Genomic DNA, 21,830 nt, shown 5'->3' with positions numbered 1-21,830 from the left:
CATTGAATCTCAGCAGGCTGTTTGTGGGGGCGTCCAAGCCAAGCTCAGTGTACACATGTGCACTTTTTTTAGCAGCCGATACAGAATAGCAAGCAGGAGTCAGGAATAACAAACCCTCTCTCATTTCCCCCCCCCTCTCCTTGCCATTGGATAACTGAGGCACTCCAATTGCTGCCCTGACTTGGGACATACCAGGAATTAAGCCCAAGACCATTTTGTCTTAATGGTTCAGTTATATGGTGCCTTTACCATGCAAACTAGGAAGGTCCCAGACTTGATTACCAACCTGTTGTGGGTTATCAGATCTCCGTCAGTGCAGTGACAGAAAGCTATAACTGACCTCGGCTGCCAGTGTATACATAAATTCCGTTACAAAAAAAAAGTTGGGAATAATTGAACCACAGAAAGTAATACAGAATCACTGTTATCCCTTAAAAGTTTTGATAGATCAAAGAGACATTAATCCCCTCAGTACTGTACTTCAATCTACATTAAAGTAGAAGGGAAAGCGCAGGCCGCTTAATTTAGCCAGTGCAATTAAGCTGAGTGGTGGAATTGGTAGGGATCCTGTAGGACAGCTTGTTTGTCTCTTTCTACTGACAGGACTTTCTATGCATCTAAACAACAAAACTAGGGTGTGACCTATCCCAGAAGCTGATTTTATGTCAGTATTCATTTAGGTTGGATTCTGAGAGACCAATGTCTGTTTCACCTGCTCTGGGAGTCTATACTACTTAATCTGGCTCCATTATCCCAAAAGCAGAACCATAGACCCAATTTTTGTCATTCATTCCCAAATGGCAAATAGAAACTAGCTTCTAATTTTTTTTTTAAAAAAGTTAAAATGCAGTGCTCATGTTTATTGCGGATGCCAATACACTGGTAAATGCCAAAAGTCTAAAATTTTATGAAAGACATGTCCCCAGTCCCCCAGAATATAAATTTTGTGCCTTCAACATTTGTGCTTCCCCTTAAGGTTTTTATGTAGTTTCACCCCCATCCCTTTCCAATATGGGTGAAGGAATGTTGGCTATATCTACAGATTAAGTTACACCTGTGCAACTAGTTTTTACACATAATCAGGATGAGTTGTCAGTTTTTTTTTTACATTTGTTGGTCAGGTAGTGCTAATTTTCTGCATTGGAATGTCTGCATATCCCCTTATTGTTGTCTTTTCTCTTTACCCCTCCCCCAAAATTTCTTCCTGTAATCAGGCTGGATTGTAACCGCCTTCTCCACAGCTCCCATCAAAGCTGCTTTTATACTGGAGGCATTTTTAATTCAGATTCTGGGAGAATGGTGTTCATGAGCTGGCTCCCAGGGTTACTCCATCAAATTTGGCTCTTATCCTGGCAGCAGAATCAAATACTCATGGAAAACCCGACTTTATGATTCTGCCAATGGGATAAGGGAATCAGTTTAAATGCTAGAAGCTGACTCTCCAATGCCAGCCTCCCAGAATCCAAACTAAAATAACACTAGTAGAAAAGTGACTTTTGACTGACCGATATAAAAAGGCAGGGCCGTGCTTCATCCAGCTGCTTGACAAAGCTCAATTTGAGTCTAAGCCTGGGATCAAAGCTCCTGATCTCCCTACTGCTAGCCCAGCACTCTACTACTACAGTTTCTGAACTCCACTACTACAGTTTCTGTTTGAACTGGTTCTGACACTGTTCAATCCAATATAAAAGTACTGTACATTTTGTTTAAATCTGAAATTGAACTTCTATTTAAATGTGTAATAGTTTCTACACTGTGCTTAACAAGCATAGGCCATGGTTCTACTGCCTTTGGGAAGTTGATCCTCATCCAAAGTTGGATGAAATCTGACTTGTGCAATCCAATATATTTGGGCTGATTTATTATTTACTGAGACACTATCAATTTAAACAGGACACACCTTGAAGATCAGTTTCATGCTGTTGCTATTAGAACATATGCCAGTAAAACTTTATGGCAAACTAGGAACAAATCCCTCATTCACAGGGGTATGCAGCGTGTATTCCTATGGGCTTGTAAAATATGCATGTGTTACAACCAAGGAGCTACCTGATGAAGAATCAGCAGTATAAACTGGGTAATTTCACTTTCCCACAGATTCAAAGAGTTGGTATTATGCCACCAGGTCTCCACATAACCATCACAATAGTTTGCAAGGACTTCACTGAATAACAAAGAGAGATGTTAAAGGCTGGAGCTGTACTTCACACTTTCATATCGGAACAATCCATTTCCCTTTTCGACACATTCCTTTTGTACCAAGGGTCTGTTCTAATGTCTTTCCTACTTTGCTGACTGATCAGGAAGTTGTTTTAAGTCTGCAACACTTTAGCTGTAAAGTTATGCAGTATTGCCTGAATACTTTTATCTGCTTTTATACTGCACTAAGACCTGTGTTAGGGAGATCTATTTTATCAGATGTTTGTGGCCACCAACTTTGAGTGAATTCTGGCAAGTTTACCTTTGGATTGCACCTATCTGTGCAAGGCTGATGTGACAGAAACTGGCGTCACAGGCATAGGTCACGGGTAATAGAAAAGCAACTTTTAAAGCTGCAGTATTCCTTTATAAAAGCAAATGTCTCAAATCTGCTATTCACTCCATTTTGTCAAGTTCTTCAATATTAGACAGTTGTTCTATGCAGCCCATCAAGTTCACTCCCTCCAGTAGGCCATTGTTGTAATCAGACCCTATCCATTGTTAATGTAACTTATCCAACATTATTTTGTCCTAGTTCCACATCTATTTTTTTTATTCTGTGACTTTTACATGCCAACTATGTTGGCAGTGGTGCTACTGTTCCTAGAGAGGTGGTTTTCTTAATGCTTCCAGGGGAAGTAGCACTGGAAAAGGAATAAACACACTGCCTCTGCCAGACATCAATTTTTTGTTTTTCTGGCCACAAGTGGGGTCAGTGCTCAAACCACTGGTTTTACTGGTTTATCCATTTTAACTGGCATCCGAAATGTGTATATTCACCCCTTTTTAACAATCTCTCAGGAGGAGGAACATCATCTTTATCCAGTCCAAATCCCTTCCCTTTTCTCTTCTTCCCACCCACCCATCTCCCATGGTACCTTCTGCTTGGAGCATCTCACCTTCTTCCACCCATCTAGACTCTTCTTTAAAATCCTCATTCTCTACATCCCCACCCCCCTCCCCACCCAACTCAGCTCCGCCTCGTGTTTCTCACTAAGATATCCTCCCTCCTTTCCTCCCACACCTCTGCACTGCGTGACTCCTCATTGATTTCAATCTCCATCTTAGCTCCCCTTGCCTCCTTTGATTTCACTACCATCCATTTAAACTCTCCTACCTTGGCTCAGTGGTAGCACACTCACCTCTGAGTCAGAAGGTCATGGATTCAAGTCCCACTCCAGAGACATGAGCACATAATTTAGCCTGACACTTCAGTGCAGTGCTGAGGGAGTGCTGTATTGTCGGAAGTGTCATTTTTTGGATGAGATGTTAAACCAAGGCCTCGTCTGCCCTCTCAGGTGGACGTAAAACATCCAATGGTGCTATTCAAAGAAGAGTAGGGGAGTTATGCTGGTGTCCTAGCCAATATTTATTCCTCAATCAACATTACTAAAACAGGTTATCTGGTCATTACCTCATTGCTGTTTGTGGAACCATGCTGTGCACAAATCAGTTGCCGTGCTTCCCTACACTACAACAGTGACTACTCTTCAAAAGTACTATATTGACTGTAAAGCGTTTTAGGACATCCTGACGTCATGAAAGACGCTACATAAATGCAAGTTCTTTCTTGCCCATATTCAGAGCCACCCTGTTGACATTGCTATGTTGTGTCCCATAGTCTCGATCACAGACAAGACAATCTCCAACCACTTTCTTCTACGTCCACCACTGGAAAACTCCCCTACGTCATTCACAACTGCACATTCAAACTCCCAACTATCTAGCCTTGGCCTCCATTTTGCCATGATATTTCTGTAGCTGTCAATCTGTTCAACTACTCCCATTCCTCCACCTTTATCCCCAGTAATACACTTACTCTCTCCCACCCTGGCTGTTCCCCCTGGTATGGCCTCCATCTTTGCTCCCTCAAGTCCAAGGGGCGTAGACTTGAGTGTACCTGGTGCATAACTGGTTTTAGCCATTCATCTCCAGATCCGGCTGGATCACATCAAGCACTATTGGACCTTGCTTGCCTCTGCCAAAACCTCTAATTATTCCAGGATCATCTGGAGAGCGTAGATAACCCCCAGCTGCTTTTCTCCACCACCAACTATCTCCTTAAACCCTTTCCCCTGCCACCTTTACCTGCGTCTCCAAGTGCGAGGAGCACATGGGCTTTTGTCATCTGCTGCACCCCCTGCTCTACCCCTAAACTCGTGTCTTTCTCTAGTTTCTCTCATTTCCCTTTGTGCCCTCTCTGAGTTCTTGTTGTCTGAGACCCACCTCCTGCTCGTTTGACCCCATTACAACTAAACTGCTGACTACCTAACTTCCCTTCCTGGTCCCCATACTAGCTGATATTGTAAATGTTTCCCTCTCCTTGGGTACCATTCCCCTCCCTTCCACAACAACTGTCATTACCAACCTCCTCAAATAAAATACCCTCGATCCCTCTGACCTTGGAAACTACCATCACAAAGACTGCCTATTTCCACCTCCATAACATTCTCTGCCCTTGCCTCACCTGATGCTGAAACCCTGATCTACGCCTTTGTTACCTCCAGACTCGATTATTCCAAAGCGCTCCTGGCCAGCCTCCCATCCTGCACCCTCCATAAGATTTATGGCATCCAAAACTCTGCTTGCTGTACCCTATCCTGCACCAAGTTCCGTTCACCCATCACCCCTGTGCTTGCTGACCTACGTTGACTCCCGGTCCCAAAATCTCAATTAAAATTCTCATCCTCGTGTTTAAATCCATTCATGGGCTCAACCCTCCTTACCTCTCTAACCTCCTCCGGCCAATAACCCTCTGGGAACTCAGCGTTTCTTCAACTCTGGCCTCTTGTGCATTCTGCACTCCCTTTGCCCCACCGTTGGCAGCCATGCCTTCAGCTATCTAGGCCCTATGCTCTGGTATTCCTTCTCTAAACCTCTCTGTTTCTCAACCTCCCTGTCCTTTTAAAGACCCTCCTTAAAACCCACCTCATTGATCAATCTTTTTGTAACCCCTCCTAATATCTCATTCTTTGATTAGGTGTCCATTTTTGCCTGGTTCTATGAACTGCCTTGGGAGGACAGGCAAGTTAATGGGCAGGAAGCTCACTGCCAAACCAAAAAAGGCCTCTTCACATTTCCTTCAATATAACTAAATTTATAAACTCAGTTTCTTTCTTGCAAGCTGTTGATGGTTTAGGTCATACTATTCAGTTCAATAACCTATACAATTGTAAGTAAGGATCCACAGTATTCTGAAAGTATAATTTAAAAGTGAGATGATAAACAGGGGGGATGGGGGGGGTGGTGCTCTGAGCATTTGAGAACTAATATATGGTGCCTCTGAGCAGTGAGATGCAGATTCAGCCCCCCTCCCCCCGGAATTGCTGCTACTTTCATTGAGGGAGCAAAGATCAGGAGTCGTCATAGGGTTGATGGCAGCTGATGCAGTTGGCAAAGAACTTATCACCCACTGTTGCAACTATCAGAGATGTATGGTCTTTAGAAACCATGCAAGAAAAAAATAGGAAAATTTACACGTACTTTCAAATAAAGATAGAAGATAAACTGAGTTGGCCTGATTTTTTCCGTATACATTTTTTGTTCAGTTCAAAATTGATTACCATTACTTGGTAGTCTTGATCCAAATTGATATTCAACGTAATAAAATTAAAATTGTTTCTAAATATCTTTTTCACTGCTTCCAATGTGCAAATATTGATAACCTCAGAAAATGGTAAATGGTGGCAAGACCCTGATACAATGACAGTTAGTATCATTTTTGTTTAAGTAGGACACCTGAAGCAGCACAGTTTGTTCCTCACACTGGATAGAATAGCTTTGAGGGTTATTTCTCAGACCATTGCAGAAGCAGAACTTACTCTCCAAAAAAAACATACATAGCTCCCAAAACTAAATCTAGAATAAGCACATCTCTGGGTACTTTGTGTTCCTAACGTTCTTCCACTTCAGATAAAACCATCAGAACTGTTGTGGCCAAATGTTACTATTCCTCAAGTTAGTGATAACGTCTGACTCTGTTACTTACTTTAGTATTATAACTGAACTGTGTAGTACTCTTTTTTTCATGTAGTTGAATGGCACATTCAAGTGCTGGTAGAACATGGACACAAGCAAACCTGTGTACACAGGCTGGTGATGTGAGCATTTTAGTCAAACATTGCTCAGACATACAAAGCAACACAGAAACTCGCACCTTTTTTAAGAAAAAAAAGTGGGAGGATTTCCTCTGTTAATTAGTTGCAGCAAAGTCTAAACTCCTATAAAGAACGATTTTGCTACAAACACTGAACAAAGGAAATGCACTCCAATACTCCAGGATCATCCTGGAGAGCAAAGATAACCCACCCTTACCGCTGACAACAAGTGCATCTACAGAAGTAACAGTTACTGCCAGTAATTTCAATGACATGCACACCCAAATTTTCGATATGATAGATTAATATCTCTGTATATGTTTGAGGGTATTATTGATATTTTTGTTATTGGCTTCTCATTTTCATGTTCATTCAAAAATATAAGCATTTTTATATGTTGGCTTTTTTATATCTTGTAGGTGTAACTCATCTTTTGTTACTGGCTCTTTGTGGGACAGTAATTAACTTTTTATTTTCATGTGCGGTAATTTTATAAACTTTAAATGTGTGTAATTTTTAAATTAAATATTGGCTTTATATCTTCATGCAGAGGTATACTCTTTCTATCTGTGTGTGTGGTGGTTAATATTATAATATGTAGATATGTTTATGGGAGGTGATAGAGACTATTTTAGGGTGTATATGTGGGGGTGAAATGCTTGGGAGTGATATTCTATAGTTATTTTAGTGTTGCTCCCACTTATTTCTATTTTTTAAACGTAGTTCTGCTGCTTCCTTTTGACTTGTATTTCCAGTCTTTTTTTTAACTGCAGTTCTGCTCTGTTCATTTTTTGAGTTAGTCTCTCCCTATCGTTTTTTAGATTCACTCCCAATGTTTTTGTTTTAGATCATAGAATCATAGAAGTTTACAACATGGAAACAGGCCCTTCGGCCCAACATGTCCATGTCGCCCAGTTTATACCACTAAGCTAGTCCCAATTGCCTGCACTTGGCCCATATCCCTCTATACCCATCTTACCCATGTAACTGTCCAAATGCTTTTTAAAAGACAAAATTGTACCCGCCTCCACTACTGCCTCTGGCAGCTCGTTCCAGACACTCACCACCCTTTGAGTGAAAAAATTGCCCCTCTGGACCCTTTTGTATCTCTCCCCTCTCACCTTAAATCTATGCCCCCTCGTTATAGACTCCTCTACCTTTGGGAAAAGATTTTGACTATCGACCTTATCTATGCCCCTCATTACTTTATAGACTTCCATAAGATCACCCCTTAACCTCCTACTCTCCAGGGAAAAAAGTCTCAGTCTATCCAACCTCTCCCTATAAGTCAAACCATCAAGTCCCGGTAGCATCCTAGTAAATCTTTTCTGCACTCTTTCTAGTTTAATAATATCCTTTCTATAATAGGGTGACCAGAACTGTACACAGTATTCCAAGTGTGGCCTTACTAATGTCTTGTACAACTTCAACAAGACATCCCAACTCCTGTATTCAATGTTCTGACCAATGAAACCAAGCATGCTGAATGCCTTCTTCACCACCCTATCCACCTGTGACTCCACTTTCAAGGAGCTATGAACCTGTACTCCTAGATCTCTTTGTTCTATAACTCTCCCCAACGCCCTACCATTAACGGAGTAGGTCCTGGCCCGATTCGATCTACCAAAATGCATCACCTCACATTTATCTAAATTAAACTCCATCTGCCATTCATCGGCCCACTGGCCCAATTTATCAAGATCCCGTTGCAATCCTAGATTACCTTCTTCACTGTCCACAATGCCACCAATCTTGGTGTCATCTGCAAACTTACTAACCATGCCTCCTAAATTCTCATCCAAATCATTAATATAAATAACAAATAACAGCGGACCCAGCACCGATCCCTGAGGCACACCGCTGGTCCCAGGCCTCCAGTTTGAAACACAACCCTCTACAACCACCCTCTGTCTTCTGTCGTCAATCCAATTTTGTATCCAATTGGCTACCTCACCTTGGATCCCGTGAGATTTAACCTTCTGTAACAACCTACCATGCGGTACCTTGTCAAAGGCTTTGTTAAAGTCCATGTAGACCACGTCTACTGCACAGCCCTCATCTATCTTCTTGGTTACCCCTTCAAAAAACTCAATCAAATTCGTGAGACATGATTTTCCTCTCACAAAACCATGCTGACTGTTCCTAATCAGTCCCTGCCTCTCCAAATGCCTGCCAATCCTGTCTCTCAGAATACCCTCTAACAACTTACCCACTACAGATGTCAGGCTCACCGGTCTGTAGTTCCCAGGCTTTTCCCTGCCGCCCTTCTTAAACAAAGGCACAACATTTGCTACCCTCCAATCTGCAGGCACCTCACCTGTAGCTATCGATGATTCAAATATCTCTGCTAGGGGACCCGCAATTTCCTCCCTAACCTCCCATAACGTCCTGGGATACATTTCATCAGGTCCCGGAGATTTATCTACCTTGATGCGCGTTAAGACTTCCAGCACCTCCCTCTCTATAATATGTACACTCCTCAAGACATCACTATTTATTTCCCCAAGTTCCCTAACATCCATGCCTTTCTCAACCGTAAATACCGATGTGAAATATTCATTTAGGATCTCACCCATCTCTTTTGGTTCCGCACATAGATGACCTTGTTGATCCTTAAGAGGCCCTACTCTCTCCCTGGTTACTCTTTTGCCCTTTATGTATTTGTAGAAGCTCTTTGGATTCTCCTTTGCCTTATCTGCCAAAGCAATCTCATGTCTCCTTTTTGCCCTCCTGATTTCTCTCTTAACTCTACTCCGGCAATCTCTATACTCTTCAAGGGATCCACTTGATCCCAGCTGTCTATGCCTCCTTCTTTTTGACTAGGGCCTCAATCTCCCGAGTCATCCAAGGTTCCCTACTTCTACCAGCCTTGCCCTTCACTTTATAAGGAATGTGCTTACCCTGAACCCTGGTTAACACACTTTTGAAAGCCTCCCACTTACCAGACGTCCCTTTGCCTGCCAATCAACTTCTGAAAGTTCCTGTCTAATACCATCAAAATTGGCCTTTCCCCAATTTAGAATTTTAACTTTTGGGCCAGACCTATCATTCTCCATAGCTATCTTAAAACTAATGGAATTATGATCACTGGTCCCAAAGTGATCCCTCACTAACACTTCTGTCACCTGCCCTTCCTTATTTCCCAAGAGGAGGTCAAGTTTTGCCCCCTCTCTAGTTTTAAGTACAGCTCTCTTTGCTTTTAGCTCCTGCTCCCAGTATTTCTTTCTTTTAGTCTTGCTTGCGTTCGGTTTTGTTTACTCCCACTCCCAGAGCTTCTATTTCACAGTCCCATTCCTGGTGGATACCATTTTAAAATACTTTTAGTAAGAGACCTACTTCAAGAAGTAGCTGGAATTCAGATGATTATAATCTCCAAGCTTCTCATAGTTGACATCTTTAAAGGCATCTGAATACAAAATCTGGCTTCAAGGGACACAGTTGTAAATCCAAATTCACTTTTCTCTAATAAAGCCTTGAATTTGGCTATGAATTGACCTTTCGATGGCTGGTGAGTAAAAACACAGTCCAGCATAGTATCTTGTCACACAAACTGGAAGTTATCATGTTTCATCACTGGTCCGTGCAGAATTGCTGCGCTCAGGCCACAGTAAAGACATTACTATTAGACTCAGCATCCCTGGTCTAGGAAGGGGATAAAACAACTATTTTTGATCATTATTCAGTGACCTGTGCTGGAAAGTTTTTGCGTGGAAGTTTTTGTGTGAGAACAGGATCAGGCTTGGCCGTAATGTTCCCCATGCTCAAATAACCTGACTGCTCACTGATTTGGAGCATTGCTGGTGCCTCATACTGTACTCCATCAAATATCAGCCTTCAGGAGAGGAGGAGAGAAGAATATTGGAAAGCAAATAAGTATGCCATTTCCATCCATGTGTGTTCAATTTTGTTGCTTTATGCATTCTATCTGGCAGGATGGGTGTAGACTGCCTTCTTGTGATGAACCTGCAGTACTTCAGCACACTCAGTGGCAACTAGTGGAAGATGCTGAGCTGAAAACACTGGGGTGTGCAGCTTACAATATGGAGACAACTCCGAACTGCAGTGCTCCATGCAGCTCTGCGGACTGCACCATCGATCCAGCCATGAGCACAGAAGATGGGCAGCGACTTCTACAGCAGTTGTGTAATATCCAAGTAGTAAGTATAAAATATAAATAAGAGCAATGCAAATATTTTAATGAAATCACTTCATAAATCATTTCGTATTTTTGCCCTTCAATTTGGTTCCCCTTCAGTTCCTGAAGGTGCTGACTTGTGTCGGGATATAATGTGGCTGGGATAAAGTTCCACTTGGCACTGACCACCTCTGATACCCAAGTAGATATCTCAACTTGTGGACCTAGATAGCAAGTGCCAACAATCTATTCAAACATGGAGGGCATCAGTGCTGAACCTGATCCTGAACTTCAACTGATATCACACACGTAAACTTTCCTGCATACAAATCAAGAGTAGAAACAATAGCTATTTGTGTCTTTTTGCCCCTCCCTAGACGAGGGGCACTGAGGCCCTGGTTAGTACCAGGGCCTCAGATCAGCTGACCATTAAATAATTTTTTTAAAATATTAGTTTTAATATTGGTGCCCATCTCTCCTGCAACTCCATCCAAACCCAGGTTTCCATCCCTCCCATAGATCCGAAACAGCCCTAACCAAAGTCATGACCAACATTTCTGTGCATTATTCCTCCTCAGCCTCTGCAGCATTCGACATGGTCAACTGCACCATCCTCCTCCATTGACTAGCTCTGTGAAACTGCCCTTGCTTGGTTCCATTCTTACCTATCCAATTGCAGCCCGAGCATCTCTATCAATGGCATCTCTTTCCACTCCCACATCATTACCTCTGTAGTCTCCCAAGGATCCATCCTTGGCTCTTTCCTCTTCCTTAGCTACATCCTGCCCCTTAGCAACATTGTCTAGGCATGGCCAGCTTTCACTGGTACACAGACAACACCCAGCTATACCTCTCCGCCATCTCTCTTAATTCATTCACTGCATCTGTGCTGTCAGACTGCTTATCCAACATCCAGTCTTGGATGAGCTGTAACTTCCTTCTAAACACCAGGAAGACTGAAGATATCATTTTGGCCCCTGGCACAAACTCCATCCTCTTCCCTGGCTGCTGTCTGGGATGAACCAGACTATTTGCAATGTCGGCAACCTGTTTGACCTGCTGAGTTTCCAATCCCAAACTCTGTCCATCACAAAGACTGCCTACATCCACTTCTGTTATATTGCTCACCTCTGTCCAAACTTTAGCCTATCTTCCACTGAAATCCTCCTTCATACCTTGTCACTTCCAGGCTCAAGTACTCCAATGTCCTCCTGGCCGGTCTTCCATCCTCCACCCTCCATATACTTCAGTTCATCGAAAACTCTGCCACCTGTATCATAGTTCCACTCACCCAACACCCCAGTCCTTGTTGACCTATAAAAGCTTCCAGTCCCTCCATGGGCTTATCCCTCCTTATGTCTGTAACCTCTTTCAGCCCTATCAATCTTTCAATTCCTCTGACTTCGGACTCTTGTGCATCCCCACCCATCCATTTTTCCCACTATTGGTGGTCATACCCTCAGATTCCTACATTTCTTCTTGCATTCATTTCCTCCTTTAATACCCTATTTCTTTGTCTAAACTTTTGGTCACCTAATCTCTTTTGGTTTGGTGTCCATTTGTTTAATTCATGCCTCTGTGAAGTACCTTGGGATGGATTTCTACATCAAAGGCATTATATAAATGCAAGTTATTGTTTCATGGTGCACAATAAATAGAAGTGTAGAGTTTATAAAGGGAACTTGTACCGTAGAATCATAGAATGACACAGCAGAGAAGGAGGCCATTCAGCCCATTGTGCCTCTGCCGGCTCTTTGAAAGAGCTGTCCAATTTAGTCCCTCACCCCAGCTTTCTTCCAATAACCCTGCAAATTAGTCCTCCAAGTATATGACCAATTGCCTTTTGAAAGTTCCTATGGAATCTGCTTCCACCACCCTTTCGAGTACTGTGTTCCAGATCTTAACAACCCTCTAGGTGAAAAAATTCTCCTCATTTCCCCTCTAGTTCTTTTGCCAATTATTTTAAATCTATGACCTCTGGTTACTGACTCACTTACCAAAGGAAACAGTTTCTCCCTACTTACTCTATAAAAACCCTCATAATTTTGAATACCTCTATTAAATCTCCCCTTAACCTTCTCTGCTCTGCAAAGAACAATCCCAGCTTCTCCAATCTCTCCACATAACTGAAGTCCCTCAACCCTGCTATCATCCTAGTAAACCTCCTCTGCACTCTCTCCAAGGCATGGACATCCCTCCTAAAGTGTGGTGCCCAGAATTGTACACAATACTCCAGCTGAGGCCTAACCAGTGACTTGCAAAGGTTTAGCATAACTTCCTTGATTTTGTATTCAATGCCTCTATTTACAGAGCCAAGTATCCCATATGCTTCTTTTAACCACTGTATCAACTTGCCTTGCCACCGTCAAAGATTTCTGAATATGTACCCCCCCAGGTCTCTCTGCTCTTGCACCCCCCCTCAAAATAGTACCATTTAGAATATACTGCCTCTCCATGTTGTTCCTCCCAAAGTGCATCACTTCACACTTATCTGCATTAAATTGCATCTGCCACCTGTCAGCTTATCTGAGTCCTCCTGAAGTCTGCTACTATCCCCCCATTATTTACTACGTTACTAAGTTTTGTATCATCCCCAAACTTCAAAATTGTACTTCCTATACCCGAGTCCTGGACATTTATATACAACAAAAAAGCAATGGTCCTGTGTCACTGTTAGATTGGTACAAGATGTGCACTATTGGGTAAAGGAGTGATTTAGGAGTAACTGGTCTGAAATAAAGCTGGAAATGTGACCAAGACACTAAAAACGCTATTATGAAATTCCTTGATAACAAAGGTTAAGTTGTATTTCCCAGATAGAATAGAGGGACTATACCCTGGCCTGAACTGAAGTGTTTGATTCTGGATTTCAAAAATGGAAAAATGTTTCAGTCCCTATTACTGACAGCATTCCACTTGGTAAGCACAAAAATTTGCCTCAAACCCACATTTTTATATTTAAATTTTTTATGGTGTTTGCTCAGGATCATTTTAATAAGTGAGTACTCGGCTAATAAAACTGATGAGGTAATTCATCTTTAAATAATATTTGCAGTAATGAGTAAGTACTTTTCATGTTCACAAAGTTTGTATTTAATAACACTTATGATTTTCTTGACAGAAGATAACATCTGAAGCCAAACATATCTCCCCTATATTACTTGGAATGATGTGCACCTTATTATCATGTGGAATTCTACTAGCGCTCTTCTTTCTTACCTTCACCATCAAATTCAAAAATAACAGGTACAATACGTAGAGTAATGCATTTCTAACAGCAGTTTTAAACTTCTAAGATCTAACTCTTTCCCCTTCCTGCAACTTAATAGGTAAGAGAATTACTTGGCACTGAATTATATTGACAAGAAAAGATCCAGGTTCAGTCGCTGGTCTGTGCTGAATTGGGCAATTGACCTCAGCGTCCTCAGGTTAGGGAGGAGAAGAATTGGTCACCAAATGTGTGCCTTGAATAAAGGCAGGGTCAGACACTCAGCGTTGAATGGCCTACTAATAGTATCCATTAGTACACATGAAGAGTAATCAATTGGGCAAGGTATCAGGGCTTCTGCAATCCCCCCCCCCACCCACCACGAAACTATACCCAGTTGAGTTGGCACCATGAGAAGAGGGGGGAAGGGAGGAGAAAAAGTAAAAATGAGAGAGACAGAAGTAAGGAAGGGAAAGAAATGGAAGTAGAGATGAGAGCAATAGAAATGGACGAGGAGAGAGATAGGTATAGATTTTTCCAATCAGCATTATTTTAAATGGGGTTAATGCTGGCATTAAAATATAGGTGATCAGAAAATCTAGACTAGAGAGAACAAACAGAAGGAGGAGAGAGATTTTTTTTGTTCCAAATGTACCATTCTATACTTAGCATAATGGACTGAGTTTATCAAAGGGACATGGCCTGAAAAAGTTTCAGAACCGCTTAATCAGATATTTTGTTTGAATTTATTATCAAGAATTCCAGTTGCTTGAATGAGCTGAATAAAGGCATTTGGGCAGAGTGTGCATGCAGCCAGAGTCACTACCGTGATTACGTGGATGGCTGCACCTATGGATATAGCTACTGACCACTATGGACATTAGACAGACTGGGCAGTCAACAAGGCAACATTTAAAAATGAAAATCACTTCCTAGAAGCCCAAAATAATGGTGCATCATTTTCTACTGAGAAAAGGGCATCAAGCATGTGCAAAATGACATCTAGCAGAAAAAGCAGGGTCCCATTTTCTTACAGGGAAAGCAAAGTTGAAGTATCTAAATTAAGCTAAAGTTCTTGTTTTTTTTCTCCTGAATAAATCCAAAATTAGTGTAATTCAATTTTGATCGAGAATTTCTGATCCTCAGAGTGCCACTTTCAGTTGGCTGCTGGGTCGTGCATAATTGTGGCTTAGGAATAAGCAGTGCAACTGAGACTCAGAACTCCATATAGTTCAAACGTGTAGAGGTCTCGACTCCAGTTGTATCACTGTACTAACCCAAGGGACAATTTCTTTTTAAAGGAAAGCACTCACAGGGTTCAAACTACCAAGTCCAATAATGGAATGAAATGTTATGAGCAAAATAATATCAATAATGATCTGGTTTAATATTAAATGCTTTAAAAAATTACATGGAGAAAACCTATGAATTTTTTTCCACTTTGTTCCTTTTTTCTCTCTCACTGCTATCTCTAATCTCTTTACACTCCAATACCATTTGCACTCTCTTTTGATTTTATTTCTTTCCAAAATCTATGTATGAATTGCTCATACCTCTGGATTGCTAGTTCAGAATCATGACCACTGCACTATTGCAGATTTTTTTATTTTATTTATCAGAACATACTCATAGGGTATAATTTAACTTTCACCATTGGGCAGAAAACTGGAGATAGTGCATCAGCCGCCTATTATATCCTGCTGGATTTTCTTTACCACAGAAAGGAAAATCCGGCAGGGTATATAATGGGCGAACGATCCACTACTGCCAGTTTTCCGCCCAGCAGTGAAAGTTAAAATCTATCTCCTTTTATATTCTTTGCTTTGGACATCATATTGTATGTCTCAACTCTTCCTCCATGGCCGCTGTTCTATATACTATGGGTCCTCTTCGCTGCTCTTATACTAGTGGTCATTTAGTCTGGAATTCAAGGGACTAGCATCCATGAGCTCACTCCATGCATTTACACTAAATCCAACTTTCTTAATCTGACTGCAGAATCCTAGACCGTGAGCCAAACATCTGTGGCCCTTTGGTGGGAATGTGCCAGAAAGCTTGTTACCTGGAACACTGCAGCATATTTTCTATTTTTTAAAATCATTTTAAAGTGGCCCCCTTATAAAGTTAGGCTGCAGGGCACCTATATCTTTGTCAGATTGGAACCTGGCACCCCCTCCCCAAAGCTGACTACTTGTGCCTGGCATCCTGGCCTCTCTACCATGGCAGGTGTCCTAGGTGCATTCTTGGTGGCCCAGTGAACTTTGGGATCAGTGGCAGAGATCGCAGCACTTGTATCAGGATGTCTAACCAATCCCTTCCCCCCCCCCTCCTCCCCAACCCATGGATTTTTTGGGTATATGATTCTACTACCAGTATAAGGGAGCAAAATTCAGTAGTGTAATCCCCTGGGAACTAGCTCAGTGTTCCAGAAACCAAATAAATGAGCATCACTGTAAAGCACTGGTAAATTTTGGATTCAGGGAATGCAACATCATGAACCAAGTCCTAAGTTTACACTGCTAAATCATGCTCCCATAACCTGTCAGCAGAATCATAGACCCACAAAAAAAATTGGTTCTAGGATTCTACCTTCAGGTTAAGGAAACTAGATTTAGTGTAAATAGGCAGGGACCCACTGTATTGACATCTCCCAGAATCCAAACTAAGTGAGCTCTGTGTAAAAGTGGCTCAACAGTTAAATTATAGCTAGACTGCACCAGACTCTGCATGCTTCCATAAAAAATCAGGTTCTCTTCATATTAATAATGTACCACATTCTTAACGAAAAATGTCAACATTAAGAGTTTGTCATAGGGACACTGACAATTCTGTTTTGCCATATGAAGATCTCACCCTGTGCTTTGCCCTTACTAATTATTTCTATTAGGATCGTGAAAATGTCCAGCCCAAACCTCAACATTGTAACAATTATCGGAAGTGTTTTCACTTATGTCAGTGGATACATGTTCGGGATTGAGGAAGGAAAAACAGCTGCAGTGGAAATGTCAATCGAGCTGATCTTTCAGGTGAGGAAACATAAGGAACTATGCAGTGGTGCATATTATTCTGAGAGCCAGGGCTGCCCATCACTCAGAATTGCTTCCATTTTTAAAAATAAGTTTTGTCAGTGCACAATATGAAGGGATTTATATGTGAGCAAGAAAAACACTTGCCCTAATTTAATCTGACCTGTCAGCCAGTCATAAAGCAACACTGACAAATTTGATAACTGCTGCGTATGTCTTTACGATGAGTGTCATCTCTCTCAATTATTTTTAGGAAAGTGAGTCAAAGAATCTTTTATCCATGGGACATAAAATGGAAACAAAGAACGGAGAAACTTTCATATATACTAGACGGTCTCACAAGGGAGTTGGGGGATAAACTGTTTTATCCTATGTGGGGTATATTATCAAGGCTACCGATTTATGGTGATTTAAGTCAAATTGTATTTTTATTCTGAAGTATTGTGTGTGTTAATATTTTAAGGCTTGAATTCTGTGCACATAAGTGTACTTAATCTGTTATTTCACAAGAGGATTATATGGTTTAATGGAGAATGATATTGTATATTTTAAGTGCTGGAAATATAAGGAAAGTTTTTAAATGGAAACTAATGTAAAATACGGTAAATGATAGAGAACAAGTATAGAAATTGAAAGATGAATTTAATTCAAAATAAAATGAAATTGTGTAGTGTAAGTTTTTTTTATATATAACAAGTTGGCATCCAGCACTGCACTCGTGAAATAAAGAGCTATACATTCTTAAAGTTTCAACTTAATGTTCCCACAGAATACAGCACACCCTCAAACAGTGGACAGCAGAAGCTTAAAAATTAATGGAATAAAGCAGATAACTTAAATTACAACAAAAGGTGTTATTGGTTTGTGAGGGTTGAGTTTTCCTGTTGTCAAACAAAACCATTCATAGAATCTTACAGAAGGAGGCCATTTGTCCCATCGTGCCTATGTCGGCTCTTTGAAAGAGCTATCCAATTATTCCATTCCCCTGCTCTTTCCCCATTGCCCTGCAAGCTTTTCTTTTTCAAGTATGTATCCAATTCCCTTTTGAAAGTCACTATTGAATCTGCTTCCACCACCCTGTCAGGGAGTGCATTCCAGATCATCATAACTTGCGTAAAAAAAAAAATTCTGCTCATCTCTGCTTCAGTTCTTTTGCCAATTATCTTACATCTGTGTCCTCTGGTTACCAATCCTCCTGCCAGTGGAAACTGTTTCTTCTTATTTACTGTATCAAAACCTCTCAATCTTGAACATTTCTACTAAATCTACCTTTAACCTTCTTTGCTCTACGGAGAACAATCCTAGCTTCTCCAGTCTCTTCACATAACTGAAATTCCTCATCCCTGGTACCATTCTAGTAAATCTCCTCTGTCCTCGTTCATAGACCTTGACATCCTTCCTAAAGTGCGGTGCCTAGAATTGGACACGACTCCAGCTGCGGCCTAACCAGTGATTTATAAAAAAAATTAGCACAACTTCCTTGCTTTTGTACTCTATGCCTCGATTTATAAAACCAAGGATCCCGTATACTTGAATAGCTTTTATCAACTTAGAACCATAGAAAAGATACAGCACGGAAGGGGGCTATTTGGCCCATCGTGTCTGTGCCGGCTCGAAGAACAACCAGGTGCCCATTAGAACAACCAGGTCCTGCCACCTTCAAAGATTTGTGTATGTAAACCCCCAGATATCTCTGTTTCTGAACTCCCTTTAAGATTGTACCATTTAGTTTATATTTATTTGCCTCTCCTCATTCTTCCTCCCAAAATGCATCACTTAATACATCTCTGCATTAAATTTCATTTGTCATGTGTCTGCCCATTTCACCATATGCATGGCCAATAACTCATACAATGAAAGGTTACTGATAAACACTGCAGGACAACTTATCCACAGAAAACAAAACCAGCAATCAGCCCAAATCATAGAACAGGGAGTGGAATATAATTTTTAAAGTAATAGAGCAGTGGGCACCAGCAAACTAATATGTTCATGGATCAGCAAGCAGCAGTGAACTAATAGAGCACCAATCACTAGTAAATTAATAAATTCATGGAGCAGTGGACATGCCAGCTAATTAATCAATCCATAATGCACCAGGCCCAAGGCCAAAATGTATGGAGCAGGACTGCATTTTTAAATTCTTTTTGAATGGGGAGCAGGCAAAGGAGAACAGCACCAGACCCCAAGGCCCAAATTGAATCGCGAAGAGTAAGGAGTGGTAATTCTTTTGTGGCCGGAAAGCACAGGAGCAGGAACACTACAGGGAATGAAGCACAGCACTGCAGTGGAGAGTGGGCAGGTGGATCATGGCAGCTGAGCAGAGCGTAGGAACACAGCCCACAGCACAGAGAGGACTGGGGTGCATTGCAACTTGAGCAGGCATTCTAATGTTAAAGGATGCAGGAACCAAGAAGAGGAGGAGAGTATGCTGATCGATGAACTTATTAATTTTCTGGTGCCCACTGCTCTAATTGATACTGGAGGAGGACATTGTGTCTGGAAGTGGAGTATTTTTGGCTGGGGAGAATGTGCAGTAGGCAGGCAAGCACAGCATATTCAGGGAAGGCTGGGCATGTTTTGCTGGGAACAGCAGGTAGTGTTCGGGCAAGGACAGCATCGGGTCTGATTTGAAATGGCATTTTCAAAGCTGGCATTTTCAATGGGAACAATGGGGAGTGGGTGGAGCCCCCAAAAACCAATTTGAGCTGGCATTTTCAGGGTTGGAAGCAGGGCATTTTTGGACAGGAAGAGCAGGTGGGCAGAGTGGCAAACCCCTAGATCTGATCAGTCATTTTGAAATTTTGGCACTGCAAGTTGGGCATTCAAAATTTTTCAGCAGTGATTTTAAACAGTTCTAAAATAGTTTTTACAATTCGTTTGTAGTGTAGTTTCTGTGAAGTGATTTGGAGCCCCAGGTGCTCTCCCCAGTGCAACATCGCCATCTCGTGGCCAGAAAGCTGAAACTACAGCATCACTGCATGCTGATATTGGTTTTCCATTATAAAATGTTGGCCTGTTGATATGGACTCTTTTCCATTACAAATGTTTATGTAAAAAGTGATAAAGTTGTGACAACAGATACTGAAGTTTGTAGACAAGAAGTACATGCCATATACCAAAACTTTTAATAATATATAGATTGTAAAAGTTTATTAAGAAGGAAAAGGGGGCTTTAAAAAAAGTGAAATATGTTAGCCTATTTGTGTGTATGTAATTAATATGCCCGTGGCATTGACCCACGTTAAGTCAGAATTCTGTCTTGTCTCTTATCTCGACGTTGCTGTTTTTTCTCTCTCTACTTTTAAGAACATAAGAAATAGGAGCAGGAGTAGGCCGTGCGGCCCCTCGAGCCTGCTCCGCCATTCAATAAGATCATGGCTGATCTTTGACCTCAACTCCACTTTCCCGCCCGATCCCCATATCCCTTGATTCCCCTAGAGTCCAAAAATCTATTCATCTCAGCCTTGAACATGTTCAACGACTCAGCGTCCACAGCCCTCTGGGGTAGAGAATTCCAAAGATTCACAACCCTCGGTGTGAAGAAATTCCTCCACATGTCAGTCTTAAATGGCTGACCCTTTATCCTGAGACTATGCTCCTTAGTTCTAGACTCTCCTACCATGGGAAATAACCTCTCAGCACCTACCCTGTCAAGCCCCCTCAGAATCTTGAATGTTTCAATGAGATCACCTCTCATTCTTCTAAACTCCAGAGAGTATAGGCCCATTCTACTCAATCTCTCCTCATAGGACAACCCTCTCATCTCAGGAATCAATCTAGTGAACCTTCGTTGCACCGCCTCTAAGGCAAGTATATCCTTCTTCAGATAAGACCAAAACTGTACACAGTACTCCATGTGAGGTCTCACCAAAGCCCTGTACAATTGTAATAAGCCTTCCTTACTCTTGTACTTCAACCTCCTTGCAATAAAAGCCAACATTCATTTGCCTTCCTTATTGCTTGCTGTACCTTTTTTGAGTCTCTCTTATTATCATCTGCTTCTTTCTTATTTTCCTTTACTAGTGGATGGTAGGGTAGGGGGGCCACACACAACTGCATCCACTGCCGCCAGTCTTTATTTCTCTTCCTCTTTCCCCCCTCCCCCTTAGCATCAGCTGCTGCTCATTCCTATGCCCCTCCTCATTTCTACTCTTTCCCACCCATGATCTCATCTTCACTCATTTCTCTACCCTTTGCATTGCCATTTTACTTCTTCCTCCACCTTCCATTTTTCTCCCTGTACTCTTTCCATTCCTTCCTCTTCTCGTATTCTTTGCCAGCTCCCTCTACATTTCCATGTCTCTTAACTTTTTGCTTCACCTCTTCCCATTTTTTTTCTGTCTAATCATGACAACCGTCCCCACCCACCGTCCCCCCGTTCTCATCACCTTCCCCCATTCACCCTTCAGTTAACTCTCTCTCCCTTTCTCATATCTTTCACTTTCCATCCCAACCATCATCCCTATCCTCCCTACCAGCAACACCCCAAAGTTTTTGGAACCCCTCCATTTACCCAATGCTTAATCATCACGAGTGTTCCAGCATTGAACTGGAAAGTCCACAGTTTAGTTTTCAAAGCACTGAGCACTCTTATAATATATTTTCCAACTCAGCCACAGGATATGCACAGCCCAGGGAGACCAAGGTGAAAATAAGCAGATTTCTGTGATTTTGTTTTTGTTCCTGGGATCCTTTTTATTTTTCAAACTACTCAACATGTTCATTTGAAGATGCAGTCCAGTCTAGAATTTGAAAAAAGATCTTGCATAAAAGCTTGATTACATTGTAGTGGTGTTGTCTGTGGGATGATTACATTATAAACCATGAGGCAGAAAATTGGGAGATTGGGAGATCAGTAGCTCTGGTTCCAGAATTCTGTTTGAACATGCATTGAACACAGTTGTTGGATTTTTAGGAATGCTGTTGAAAATCTAGACTAATACATAACTAGGAGTCTATTACAAAATGTATGTATGACCAAGAGGCTTTGATCGGACATCTGACATAAATCCAGAGATTTTGACACCCTTAATCCCCATATTATCTATCATTCTTTATAGTAAATATAGTTCTGACTTTTTATTCATAAAGATTGTAAATTCCTGGTGACTTGGAAACCACTTTAAAATCTTGTGAAGTAAGACATCAATCAGCCAATGCAT

At 41.5% G+C, this 21,830-nt stretch overlaps 1 protein-coding gene across 1 annotated transcript in view; it reads left to right on the top strand.

Annotated features, from left to right (window-relative positions):
- Positions 1-21,830, top strand: part of gpr156 (G protein-coupled receptor 156) — a 53,784-nt gene that overhangs the window by 16,436 nt on the left and 15,518 nt on the right. The window contains exons 2-4 of the mRNA XM_067993019.1: positions 10,229-10,453; positions 13,553-13,677; positions 16,527-16,665. Of these exons, the coding sequence (XP_067849120.1) occupies positions 10,337-10,453; positions 13,553-13,677; positions 16,527-16,665 (381 nt within the window). The 5' untranslated portion in view covers positions 10,229-10,336. The remainder of the gene's footprint in view (positions 1-10,228; positions 10,454-13,552; positions 13,678-16,526; positions 16,666-21,830) is intronic.

The sequence above is a fragment of the Heptranchias perlo genome, chromosome 11, assembly GCF_035084215.1.
Source record: "Heptranchias perlo isolate sHepPer1 chromosome 11, sHepPer1.hap1, whole genome shotgun sequence".
NCBI classification, from domain to species: domain Eukaryota; kingdom Metazoa; phylum Chordata; class Chondrichthyes; order Hexanchiformes; family Hexanchidae; genus Heptranchias; species Heptranchias perlo.
Note: the sequence above shows the minus strand (reverse complement) of the source record. Positions and strands in the feature narration are given on the sequence as shown.